This window comes from Melospiza melodia, chromosome 18 (genome assembly GCF_035770615.1).
Source record: "Melospiza melodia melodia isolate bMelMel2 chromosome 18, bMelMel2.pri, whole genome shotgun sequence".
Taxonomy (NCBI): domain Eukaryota; kingdom Metazoa; phylum Chordata; class Aves; order Passeriformes; family Passerellidae; genus Melospiza; species Melospiza melodia.
In genome coordinates this window covers 15,410,357-15,423,959 of record NC_086211.1, presented here as the reverse complement: position 1 = coordinate 15,423,959, position 13,603 = coordinate 15,410,357, and the positions used below count along the sequence as shown (strand labels likewise).

The window sequence follows — 13,603 nt, the reverse complement described above, 5'->3', positions numbered from 1 at the left end:
GCAGGCAAGGAGCAGAAGCACTGGGAAATATCTCTTCACATGCCCTCCATGGCAGCAGGGAGGATCACACAAAGTGTGTCCTCACCCTGTGCCTGTGCAGGCTGCTGCAGGACAGGTTATCTCCTGCTCGGCATGGAACTACCAGGGGAGGTTCTGGTTGCACACTGGTGCCTGAGGGGTCACAGGACAGATCAGGAGAGGAACTGCTGTAAAGGAAGACTTGAAAGAAACATCTTAGAGATCTCCAGATTCAGACAGTTGCACAAAAACAACCAGAGGGAAAAGACATCCAAAGCTGTGGATCACTCAGACAAACAACCTGGTAATTAACAGCAGCCCCCAGGCAAACTGGAAGGGACCGACCACCTCCAAGGGCTGGGCAGTGTCTTCAGCTGCCTCTCCCGTTCCTCCTGGCCAGGAAAGGGGCAGGAAGCTGCACTGCCCCAGCCCTTGCTCCTGGCAGGGAACCCCAGCCCTGGTGGGCTTGCTGTTGCTGCTGCCCAGGAGCTGAATTCCTGCACCTCTGCTGTTGGGGAAGGGCTCTTGGGAAAGATCCAGTTTTCACCTGAACCACAAAACCTGTCAGCAGCACCTCAGGGGCATTTTCCCTGACATTGCCTGGGTCTGGATAGCAGTGGGATACAGAGCACCAAAGGATGGTGCCTGAATAAAGGTACTAAAGCCCAGCCAAGGGACAAGGTTGAGAGGAGGTGCTGGGACTCGGTGTGTTAGGGCTGGTGTCAGCACCAACTCTGTGCAGGGCAGGGCTCTCATTTCAGCTTTTGTGTGCTCATTGCAAGATCAGAGTGAGGACATTGGCTGCATCCTCATCACTTTCTTAATACAAGCTGAGGACAGGGAAAATAAAAATAAAAATCCACCCCCTTTCCAGTCAAAGCCATCTGCTCCAAAACACGCTCTACTCTCTCCCTAACACACATTTCTGCTTCTTTCCTGTGGGAACAGCAGCAGGTGAGGGGGAAGCAGCGGCAGAAAAAGCCCTCCATCATGTGAGGAGGGGCACATCACCCTCGGTCTGTGCTGAGCCCAGCCCTGGCCCTGCTCTGGGGCAGCAGCCCTGTCTCCCAGGGCAGCCCCAGCCCTCTCCTGCCGAGCACTGAGAGCTGCCCTGACTCACCAGGGCTCAGCTCAGGGCTGGCTGCTCCTGCAAGCCAACAAACCTGCTGGGCGAGCTCATTCCAGCACATGAACAACCAGCTATTCCAGAGTGGACGTGTGACACGGTGGTGACAAAGCCACCGCGGGTCCCTCAGGTGAGGAGCAGCCTCGTGCCCCTAATGCACGGCATGCACACTGTCCCTGCTTCACCTGCAGCTCCACCACATCCATGGCCCAAACCACCCCAGGACCAACACACTTCTGTCCTGCTTCAGTGCTCGGGGATGGATGAGGACAGCTGTGTGGTCTGTGCAGGACACTCACCACAAGTAAAGCAGTTTCACTGAGTCTGGTGTAACCCCAGGCTCATGGCACAGAGCAGCCCCTCCCTGCACCTGGGGAGGAGGAGGCAGCACTGACAGCACAGAGGGCATTCAGGGAAAATGCAGGATTTCAGGTTCCCAGGTGAGATCCTCCAGCTGTCCAGAGCAGCAGTGAGGCTCTCAGAACAGCATCCTCCCTCCACAACTACACTTTTGGGAAAGGGAGGGTGAAAGCTGGGAAGAAGGACAACGTTGGAAGCCCAGAAAAGCATTAATGTTCTCCCTGTCCAAACAACAGTAGGAAGGCTTAATTCAGGGTCTTCTGTGGATGGCCAAGAAAAGGCAAAAGCTAAGTCCAAACCAGTTACAATATGCAGGGAGCATGCTTGGCTGATGCTCCTGGAGACTGACACATTCCATAGCTCAGCACAAACCTAGTAAGGAACACACAAGTGACACCTGGACGTCAGTTTCCTCCTCAAAATGCCACCTTTTTGTCACTAGGAGTTCCACACTCACTGGCCTCACAGCTTGGTGCAGCAATGGTGCTCACATCTCCTGCACCAGGAGTAACAACTACCTCTGCTCCCACAGAGGAGCTTTATTTTGCCAGCAATTTAAAGAAAGGACATTGCTGAGGCCTTGCTATGCACCACAGGAACTGCAGGGGCTAATATAAGATGTGCCTGATTTAGACTGAGGTGCCAAGCTCCAAGGCTATGCTGAGAAGTGACATTGCTGTTCAGGGATCCTGAAAAAGGATGGACAGAAGCACCTGTGGTGCTGTGTGACAGACACAGCTCCCACTGCACCCCAGGCTCTTAGATACTGGACACAGGCAGGCAGAGGCTGCTTACAGCACCTAAAATCCAACAGAAAAAGGGCTTTTCATCACTCAGCTGTGTGCTGATCCAACACCCAGTGCCCACGGAGCAGAGAGGAATCCCTGGATCCTTTTTCTAATAGGCTGGGTAAGAGCAGCTAAAATACAGAGCAGCTAAAATACAGAGCTACATTTACAGAGCTTCACTTCTGAGGGTGTGCCTTCCCCGAGCTGGAAAGGACAATCCATTCCATGCTGCATCACAAAACCTGGCTGCTCACAACTGTTTCCACAAACCAGAGTAAAAGCAGCAGACCCTAACCAGACAGAGAAGGCAAATGCTCTCTCCCATCCTGCCAAGGTCAGGGACCTGAGCTCCACACGAGATGTCCCCACCACAAGAGCAGCTCAAAGCACACACCAGTTGTACTTTCTGCACTGACCAAAACAGTGGGAGATGACACAATACTCATTTTAAAATTGGGATGTGGGATATGGGAGGGGATGAGGACAAGGACAACGTGCTTACAAGCAGATTTACAAAGACAACCTCCACATAACATTCTGGCATTGCTGTTTTGGGATGGCATTAGGTACGTGCCAAAGAGGACGCCAGGCTCGAGCTGCTCCCAAAAGCCAAGAGGCCAGGGGATGGTGTCTGTCAGGGAAGGGAGCAGCATGCCCTGTCAGCACGTCCCAGCTGTGCCAGAGGCACAGGGAGTTCCACTGCCAAGGCTGTCAGCAGCATCAGCAGGATCAAATTCACTTGGATATCAAAGCCACTCCAGCTGATTATCCTAAAGGTGCGTCGCCTCCCAGAATCAACAGAAGCAGAGCCTGTCAGAGCATATATTACTGTGAAACAACAGTGTGTGACCTAATTCTCTAATTAGGAATGGGCTCAATTGCCCACAGAGGACAAGGGAAGGTTCTGAAATTATTCACTGAGATTTCTTTTTCCAACAAAAAGATGCTGGTATTTAGTTGCTACAAAACAGTGGGTTCTGAGACAAAAGGTCTACAGCCATAGCCAAAATCCCTGTTCTTTGGGTGTAAACCAAAGACCCCACGTAACTCACTCCTTATTCCTACCCTGTCTGCTTCAAACCCACTTCAATCAGAAGACAATTCCAGCTGCAACACTTCACTTAAAACAGCCACCCCGTTACACTCTACAAAGTAAACACCAACCCCATGGAGCAGTCCCACAGCTCCCGGGTGAGGCAGCTTCTCCAGAAACACAAACTCTCTTCAGGGAAGCTCTGAAGGGCCCAGCACCTCCTCAAAGGCAAACCACACCAGCCCAGCCAGACACCCGAGGAGATGAACGATAGCAAAGCCTTCTTCCTGAAGAGCTGCTCCCATTTCACAGGCAGCTTCACTTCTGAGTCACCACCTCCCCGTAAATCTCCGTGGAGCAGGTGTGCATTTGCATCAGCTCCTGGGGAGCTGGTGGTGGCTCCAAGGACCGAGTGTGGTCGAAGCCACACCACTCTGCACGCTCCAAATTTGGCCCGTGCAGAGCACCAAGGAGCTCCCGATTCCCTCGGGTTCCTGATACAGGCAAACCTCGGCACTACCTGCTCCTGCCCTGGGCTCCAGCGATGATGCAGGGTCCGAGCCCTTGGGGATGTTATTGTGCACGGAGGAGGGGAAGGATGACAGATTGACACCCACAGCAGGACCCGCACCCCGCCAGGCCGCGCTACACCGTAACTGCAGGAAATGCACAGCGCTACTCCTCGGCTCTTAATTACGGTCTTGTGATAGCGTAGTTAATGGTCTGTCATGGGCTCCATTAGGAACCTCGACGCTGGCAGGAGGTGGATCAGCCAACGCGGCCGCTCCCGGTACAGCCACCGAGGCAGAGCGGCTCCGGGCTGGGAATCAGGCTCCAGTTCTTTTGTTACAGCCCCGGCTTCCTCTGGGAACGGCTCGGTCCTTGTGGCAGCCGGGGAGAGGGAGGGAGGGCAGCCCTGGGACCGCTCGGGAAGGGTCCGGCTGCGCATCCCGGGATTACATCAGACACCAGCCCCTCTGCCCACATTCTCCTCCAGATCTGGGGCATTTCAAGGAGCTGAGGAGGCCTCTGAGCTGCCTGCCACGCGCTGCGCTCCCAGTTAATGGAAAAAAAACAAAGGAAAAAGCAAAACAACCCCTCCCTGGCCGCCAGCTCGGCGCTGGGGTGACGGCCCTCGGGGTCCCCGCGGGATGCGGTGACAGCAATGGCGGGGGAGGTGACAGCGGCAGGGGTGTGACAGCGATGGGGTCCCGCGGCCCGGTGCCCCCCAGCCCCCCTTACCGTTGCTGTAGGCGTAGGGGGACTCTGAGGCGCCGTCCTGCAGGCTCTCCAGGATCTCCCCCTTGCCCACGTCGCTGTCGCCCACCAGCAGGAACTTGAGCAGGTAATCGTAGCTCTTCACCGGGCTGCCCTGGGTGCCCATCCTGCCTCTCATCGGCGGGGCGGCCCGGCCCGCATCCTCCGCCCGCCAGCCTCGGGCTGCGGCCTCTGCCCCGCCGCCGCTCACCGCCGGCCGCGCATCTTCCGCCGGGGCCGCGCTGGGACCTGCGGCGGAGGAGGAGGAGGAGGAGAAGGAGGAGGAAGGGCCCGGCCCGGCCCGGCCCCGCAGCGCCCCCGCCGCTGACACGGCTCCGCTCCGCCCTCCCACTCGCACAAAGCGCCGCCGCCCCACCGGGCCCCGAGCCCGCTCCGCCCCGCCGGGCCGCAGCACCGCGCCAGGTCAGCCCCAGCTCCGGTCCCGCCACCCACCTCAGCCGGGCAGGGCCGCCCCCGCCTCACGGAGCCGCCGTGTCCGCCCGAGCCCAGGCGGCGCCTCGGCCCCGCTCTCGCCGCTCCCATAGGCTAAAACGCACGTCAATCAGAAATGGCCCCGCCTCCTCCACATATTCGCCGCTTCAATAGGCTCAGCCACACGTCAATCAGAAGCGCCCCGCCCCGGCGCGCCCCTGAGAGCTCAAGGGGCAGGGCCAGTGGACGGCTGGGCGGCTGAGGACTACAGCTCCCGGCATGCCTTGCGGGAAGCGGAGCATGATGGGATAGCGAGTCGGGCGGGGAAGTGCTCGACGCGGGAGGGACTGGGGAACCGCGATTGGGGGGGAACCGGGACTGGGGAGGAAGCGGGACTGGGGAGGAAGCGGGACTGGGGAGGAAGCGGGACTGGGGAAGCGGGATTGGGGGAGAGGGATTGAGGGAACCGGGATTGGGGAACCGGGACTGGGGGGAACGGGATTGGGGCACATCCGTGTGTGCGAGGCACCCAGGTGTCATCCAGGACGGGGGGCATCCAATGTGAGCTGAGCATACCCATGGGAGGGGCTCGTAGATGGGGGCACATCCAGATGTGTGGGACATCCAAGAAGAGGCGGCACCCAGGATTTGGGACATCCAGGTGTCAGAGATGTCCAGGTGGGTGGGTACGTGGGAGGGAGGGCATACAGGTGTCCTCCTCCAGATATGGGGTGGGCGTGCAGAAGGAGGGGCACCCACAGTTTGGGGCATCCAGGTGGGTGATCATCCATGTTATGGCAGGCAGCGGGGTTTGGGGTGGGAGGTGTGTGCACCCCGTTGTTGGTGGGGCAGGGGGCAGCCATGGGGACGTGCAGCGTGTCCCCAGGGAATGGGGCTGTGGGTGCTGTACCAGGCTGTACCTGGATGTTCTCCACTGCAATCCCTTGGCACTGGGCTGCCATCCCTGAGGAACCACTCCCAAACCCAATCCCAGGGGATTCCCCATGGAAGGTGTGGAGGATCCTCTCCCTGCCACCATTGCTGACAAATTCCCGTGCTGAACAGAGCATCCAGAGCTGGGCATTTCACCATCCACGTTCCCAGCCTGCTGCTCCAGGGAATGCCATGCCCATGACCCACGTGCCCTGAGCCTGTGAGGATCCTGCAGCTCCTGGGGGAGCTCTGCTGGCTGCTCATGCCAGGGGGTCACTCATGGATGGAGAGGGAGAGGGGATGCATTCAAGGGGGATGTTTTTATAGAACCACAGAATGGTTTGTGTTGGAGGGGACCTCAGAGCCCACCCAGTGCCACCCCTGCCATGGCAGGGACACCTCCCACTGTCCCAGCTGCTCCCAGCCCTGCCCAGCCTGGCCTTGGGCACTGCCAGGGATCCAGGGGCAGCCACAGCTGCTCTGGGCACCCTGTGCCAGGGCCTGCCCACCCTCACAGGGAACAATTCCCAATTCCCAATATCCCATCCAGCCCTGCCCTCTGGCAGTGGGAGCCATTCCCTGTGTCCTGTCCCTCCATCCCTTGTCCCCAGTCCCTCTCCAGGTGAGCACCCCCAGCTCTGCCAGCCTGGCTCCAGAGCAGAGGGGCTCCAGCCCTTGGGGCATCTCTGTGGCCTCCCTGGGCTCTCTCCAGAGCTGTCCCCTCTCACAGGGAGGGGGGCTGCCCCCTCTTTGGGGGTCTCTGTCTGGCTCCCTCTCCTCTCCCACAGCCTGAGGGCTCCTGTGCTGCCCTGGGGCTCTGGATCCCTTTTGGGCCCTGTTCTCGTGAGGGGTTTGTGTCCTGTGGGACAAGGGGATCCTCACCCTCAGCTGCTCAGTTTGGCTTCTCCATTGGCAGGGCCAAACCCAGCCCCCCTCTGTGCCCTCTGCCAGCTCCCACGGCTGCTGCCAAGCACAGTGAGAGCAGGGACAGGGGAAAACAAAACAGCAGCCAAAGCAGCCCCAAAGAGCAGCCAAAGCAGCCCCAAAGAGCAGCCAAAGCAGCCCCAAAGAGCAGCCAAAGCAACCCCAAAGAGCAGCCAAAGCCAACCCAAAGAGCAGCTAGAGCAAACCCAAAGAGCAGCTAAAGCCAACCCAAAGAGCAGCCAAAGCAGCCCCAAAGAGCAGCCAAAGCAGCCCCAAAGAGCAGCCAAAGCAGGCCCAAAGAGCAGCTAAAGCCAACCCAAAGAGCAGCCAAAGCAGCCCCAAAGAGCAGCTAAAGTCACCCCAAAGAGCAGCTAGAGCACACCCAAGGAGCAGCTAAAGCCACCCCAAGGAGCAGATGTCCTCCTGCAGCCACTGCCATCCCTGGCCACTGCATTGCCAGGGTAAAGGGGCTTGGAAGGTGAAGCCTGTGCAGAAACACCCACCCAGGGCACAGCCTGGTGGGCAGAGCAGGGGAAGGGGAGAGGGGGACATGGGGATGTTTCTTTTCTCCAGGAGGAGAGAAAAGCCTCATTTCTGTCCAACAGTCCAATGGATCCAAAGCAGTGCAGGTGGACAGGAGAGGATGAGCAGCAATCTCCTCTATTTTATTTCTTTTCTCAGCCTCTGGGTCTCAGTTCTGCTGCTCCACAGGGCCAGCCAAACCCTCACTCATTCCAGGGATTTCTCCTGTCTTTGATGGGATGGTGGAAACCAAACAGAGCCCAGCCAGGTGGGAATTGTGGCAAGAGGTGGGAGGCAGAGGGAGAGGGGCAATCCTGGCAGGGGCTTGCTGTAATGTGGGGACTTTGTCACAGCCATGCATTCAGCTGGGAGAGGGAAAAGGAGAAAGGGATGGAATTCAAGGGAGTGAGTGCTCTGGTGTGAGGAGGGAAGGAGAGGCCAGAAGGATCCACCACTCCCAGGCCCAGATTGGGCTGCTGCTCAGATTGTGCAGAGGATTGTCCCCTGTCCTGCCCCTCACACTGAGCACACCCCATGGGCAGGGCAGGCCCATGGGACACCAAGGATCCCCCTCTGAATCACAGAACACCCAGAGCTGGGGGAGCATCACTTCAACCACCTCCCAGGCCTGAGGTGGCATCTTTGGATCCTCCTTGCACAGGCTTTGTGTTTTGGCCTTGGCAGAACAATTATAGGTGGACAAATGCTGAAATACCCCAGTGTGTGAGAGCAGAGGTGTGGGAGCTGCCCAGCCAGGCCCTGGGGTGGGCATGAACAGCCTGGATCAGCTGAGGCTGCAGCAGCTGCCCTGCCCATGCCTGTGCTGCTCACAGCCACGCTGTGCTCAGCAGCAAGGCAAGCTACAGGTAAGGGCTGGATGTTCCTCCCAACATCTTTATTCTGGAGTAATCATAATCTGATTAAAAGGTTGAGTTAACCAATAAAACCTATCAGTAGAACAAAGCTCTCCATCCCTAAACTTGCACACAAGCACTGGAATGTGCAGCATCCCTCAGCCCTGCTGCAGCTGGCACTGCTGGCACTGTCACTGTCCTGCTGTGCCACTGCTTTGCCCAGCACTCCTGCCTGCACAGCTGGAGCTCTGATGAGCCTGAAGCCAGGCAGGACTCGTTCCTGGACTGGTGCAGGGGACTGTGTGTGTTTCACATCACCAGGCTGCATTTTACATCAGGGCTGCAGGGGGAAGGAAGTCATCTTCAGCTGGGGCTGGTGGTGACATTTAGAACAAGCCCTGTGTCACTGCTGTGGGAGCACTCTGCTCCTGCTGAACGCCCGGTGCCTCACGTGAGGGAAGGAGAAATGCACAGTGGCTTTGAACTTCCCTGCCAAACCTCATCACAAACACTCACACACTTCTAATGAAACTCTCAATGAGTCAGTGCTCTTTTATAATACTTTACTCAAAACCAGAAAACACTGTGAGGAGGATTGATTACAAGAACTGTGAAGTTCTCACGAACTTCCCCAGTGCCAGATGTTCACTAACAGTGGATGGCAGAGGAGCTGCAGCCTGTCCCTGCCCCGAGCTGGTCCTGGGTTCTTCCCCCAGACACCTCCACTGCTCCCAGCCCCAGCACCTGCCTGGGAATGCAGGGCAGTGTTCTGTCACCTGCAGCACTCATCAGTGCAGGAACACTCCTCATATTTAGCTTGCTGAGATGGTAAATGGGGGGGTTTGAGCTTTCCTGGTTTGAGGCCCAGGCATGGATAAGGGCTGGAGCCAAAGGTGACAGACTCTTGCAGCAACCCCTAATGCAAAATGGTGGGCTAGAGACAAAGGTGGTGGGCACTGTTCTCATCCAGGAAGGCAGATCAGCTGCCCACATGGGGCTTGGATTGCTCTGAACGTGTTTATCCTGCACCCAAAGCTCCCAATCCAGCTGGGAAGCCCTGTGGCCTCCTGTCATGTGGGAGATGAGCTGAGACCCAGAGCCATCCCCTGTGTGTGCACAGCACAGTCCCCCTGCAGAGCCCAGGGCTCCACACTCTGGGCTGTTCCCTGACCCTGCAGACCTGGACACTGCCAGGTTTGGGGTGCTGCTCCCCCTGTGAGCTCAGCACAGGCAGGAGTGTGGCAGGAAAGGGCTCTCTGCTCCCAAGTCCAGAAAAGGACCAAGGAGCAGGAAAGGGATCTGAGTCAATGCACAGGCACCCCCTAACCAAGGCTTCATCCCCCAAAAGGCAAAGGGGCTGCAAGCAATGCCTGAAGAGGGGGAACAGGAGCAGAGATGGCACAGCACTGCCAATGCTCCCATTCCTGAGGCAATCTGAGTTACGGTGTCACCGAGCTCTGCACAACACCAGGATGAGAGTCATGAACTGAAACACATCAAACCCTGCTGGGAGAGGGAACAGCCTTTCACTGAGGGGGTCACCAGGCACACCTTTCACTGAGGGGGTCACCAGCCACTGGCACAGGTTGTTGGAGCTGCCATCCTTGGAGATAGCCCAAAGCCACTTGGACACAGTCCTGGGTGACCAGCCTTGGGTGGCCCTGCATGAGCAGGGGCTGGAGGAGATGATCACAACCTCCAGCAGCTCCCTGGGATGGTGTGACCATCATAAAGGCTAAATCACTGAGGGATAAAGTTATGCAAGAAGATGGTGTTGGAGCAGCAGGAAGAGGCAGCACAGGGCAGAAGGAAAGCAGCTCATTCTCTGCAGGGTGAAATGTAGATTTTCCTTACACTACTGGAAGTCAATATATGGGCTGTGTATTTGTGCAAGAGTCTTTGTGTGGGCCTGAACAGGGCACAGTCCAGCAGCAGCATCAGGGAAGACTCCCAAAGCCATAACCAGAGCTTTCAGTGCAGTAATTACTGAGGTTTCCTTTCAGCATCGTCACATGCTGTCCTGGTTAGGGGAAGAAAGTATTTCTCCAAGGCAGAATTTCTCTCTAGGATAGAGTTTTTCACACAATGAATCACATTTTCCTTCACAAACCCCCTGCCTATGTAAAGAGGGGGTTTGTGGCAGCACTGGGAACCAAAAGGTGGGAGAAATAATAATAAGGAAATGCAGTATTAAAAGAAGTCTGTAAGATTAGAGTCTTTGACTGATGGCTGGCAAAGCCTGCCTGCTGCCTGCTATAAGGGGTGCGTGGTAGGAATGGGAGAACTGGAATTTTTAACTACTTCTCATCCAAGAGCTGCTCTGGATAACATGGATCTGAGGACAAATCAGAGCCAGAGCCTTACCAGCAGCCTCTTCCCGGAGGAAATGCCAGCACTGGGCCAGTCTGTGCTGCTGTGGAAGATGAGGCAGATCCTAACTCTAATTAGAGAGATGACATAAGGTCAGGTGCTCCTGAGCAGGATGTCTGCTGCACTGCTGTAATGTCCCTGCACACAGTCGGAAAGGGTGGGGGAAGACTCTTCCAGCAGGGACTGGAAAGGAAGAGGAGAGACATGGCAAACATCCAGCAGGAGCAACTCAGATGCTCAGATACCACTGCAGGCAAGGAGAACAGCCAGTGCAAGGAGCAGAGAGGCAGCTCAGGCACCACTCCGGGTGACACAGGAGAACTGCAGGCACAAGGAGCTGCCACTGCCCAGCTGGGCTGCTCCACGTTCTCCCTTGAGAAGACTCAGGGTCTCAGGTTTGAGGAGGAGCTTTTCCTTGGTTTGGTATTTCCCCACGCCAGAGTCAGTATCAGCCTTCAGTAAACAAACCCAACACTGGAACATCTGATACATCTGGCAGGGTCCCAGTAGGAAGGTCACAGCTGCTGGTTTTTGTGGCTCTGTGCTGTCTCTGGGGCTATCATGGCATTTGTACCTAAGGATTTGTACCTTGATTAGGACCAGCATGAACTGTCTGGTCCCACAGGCAGATTTTAAAAGCCAGGATATTAGAAACATTCCTTTCACTAGACCAAAAGTAACAAAGTTTCTCACAGCAGTCAGCAAACTGAACTGTGCAGGCGTGGGAGGAACCAGGGGATACCATTTAGGAGCTCCACAGGAAAGATGAGAGGGAGGTGAGGTGTAAACCTGCTCTGCTCAGTGCCAGGTGAGGATGGGGCTCATGACTCTGACTTCAGCTGCAGTGAAAATGTTATTTACACCATTCTTCCACTGAGTGCATCACAGCCTGCAGTTATTCACACCTGGAGCGCAGAGAATTCCTCAGGTAGTGATCATTCCAGGACAAGAAGATGCTGCACAGGAGTTTTAAGCCCAGAACAGCTTGTTCTCTGCAGTTTCTGCAGGCAGGGATGTCCCACCAGAGCCTGTAAAGGCAGATGATGAGGGGGGCTTTGCCACACTGGCTTTCCCAGGGATTTGCCCTGGCTCAGGGTGACAGGGCACCATGTAGTGCCCATGTAGTCCTGCATCCCTCACATGGCCCTAAGAAACCTCAAAGGCCTTGTCTGAGCTGGGGCAGAGGAATGAGCAGAGCTGCAGGAAGTGTATTTTGGGTCAGGACTGTATTTAAATTTGACACAACCACTGATGCCCAGTGGGACATCCTGCAGTGCACAGGCACTCTTTCCAAGACAGAGAATAGGAGACACATCAAAATGAGACCAGAACACGGAAAGCCAAGCACTCCTGCACTTTGGAAATGTATCCAAAGCACTCTCCCAAGAGAAATCACAGAATCATGATAAAACAGTCTGTGCTTCTGGGCCTCCAGCCTCACTCTCCAACACCTCTGGTGCTGCAGTGAGGGTGAGTGCAGGCCCTCCTCAAAAGAAGTTAATAAATATCCCATGAGCTCAGACACCCAGCTGCTCAGTTTTCAGTGTAGGACTCCACGAGCTGATTCTCCACATGGTTTTGATCAGCTGGCTTGAGGTCTGAGGCATAAAAACATGCTCTGGCTGAAGGCACCACAGCATTGTGGCTCCAAACCACCTGAGGGGCTGATTTGCTATGGCCCTGTGAGCTGACATGGAAGGAGAAATTCATCCCCAGACCATTTGGGAGCTGCTCCCTCCGTGACACTGAGTGCTGGTTTCATGAGGCACTGATGGGTTTCACCTTTTGCTTCCAAAATAATCATTAGCATAATATACAAACACAGTGCAGGGGAGGAGAAAGTTGAAAAATAATGTTTAAAAATACTTGCCTTTAAAAATTCAGCCCTTCCTATGTTATCAAAATCTGTTTAAAGGGATGAAGCAGTTGCTGGCTCTGAGCAGCCTTTGGTCCCAAAGCATTAGTTGTTAAGTTTTTCAGGTCAAGTTCCCAAGTTCTTCCACTGTCTTTAGTTCTGCTTGTCTCCTTTGTGTTTCCAGGGGTAGATGAGCTCTCCAAGGAAGAGTTTCTTGCAGAGAGATGCCCAGGAGTCCCTGGGATAGCAGCTGTAGGTGGGCAGTCTGTAGGTCTGGACCACACCTCCATAGGAGAGGGGGTTGATCTGTGTGGAGAAAGAGGGACAGCAGCAAGGGCAGCATCAGTGCTGCTCCTCACACAGCACAGAACCCCTCCCTGCCTTGCTGAGGCTGTTTATCCTTCTCCTGCATCCCCCAACATTAATAAATTGAGCTTGGCAGGGGGTGATACTAGAATCATTCCCAAGCAGAGGGGCAGACAAGAGCCAGCATGAGAGGAATGAGAGGGGAGTGTGTTACACACCAGTGGAGGGGACAGTGGCTGGAGAGACAGCAGACAGCAACAGAATCACAGAGTCATGGCATTTTGTAGTTTGGAAAAGACCTTTAAGATCATTGAGTCCAACCTTTAAGCCATTACTGCCAAAGCCACCACTAGCCCATGTCCCCAAATGCCACATCCACACTGCTTGTGAACATCTCAGGGATGCTGATTCCACCACTGCCCTGGGCAGCTGTGCCATTGTCTCACCACCCTTCCCATGAAGAAATGTTTCCTAATATCTAATTTACATCTACATCTAGTACTGCACTGGGATGCACTGGGACTCCAGGAACTCCTCTGGAATTTGGCTGTACCTGTTATGAGCCAAATATTTCCCAATATCTAATTTAAATCTACATCTATACTGCACTAGGGATGCACTGAGACTCCAGGAACTCCTCTGGAATTTGGCTGTACCTGTTATGGGCCCTCAGCCCACAGCTGGGTGTGAAGTCAAACCTGGTATCACCTGAAACCACCCAGTGGAACCAAGTCTCAGCACAACAGGATCACACCAGAGCTCCTCATTACCATTTTCAATTAAGTCTCCTTGGCTGAGTTAATCTTTTTTAATTTGACTTCAATC

General features: G+C 55.4%; 2 protein-coding genes across 5 annotated transcripts in view; both read right to left on the bottom strand.

The window, feature by feature from the left end:
• The window catches only part of RAB40C (RAB40C, member RAS oncogene family), a 35,520-nt gene extending 30,750 nt beyond the window's left edge, over window positions 1-4,770 (bottom strand). The window contains exon 1 of the mRNA XM_063171320.1: window positions 4,568-4,770. Coding sequence (XP_063027390.1) covers window positions 4,568-4,721 — 154 coding nt within the window. The 5' untranslated portion in view covers window positions 4,722-4,770. The remainder of the gene's footprint in view (window positions 1-4,567) is intronic.
• Window positions 4,771-8,796: 4,026 nt separating this feature from the next.
• PIGQ (phosphatidylinositol glycan anchor biosynthesis class Q) overlaps window positions 8,797-13,603 on the bottom strand; it is a 38,397-nt gene continuing 33,590 nt past the window's right edge. For all 4 annotated transcript variants that reach the window (XM_063171309.1, XM_063171311.1, XM_063171308.1 and 1 more), the window contains one exon: window positions 8,797-12,778. In XM_063171309.1, coding sequence (XP_063027379.1) covers window positions 12,626-12,778 — 153 coding nt within the window. In that variant the 3' untranslated portion in view covers window positions 8,797-12,625. The remainder of the gene's footprint in view (window positions 12,779-13,603) is intronic.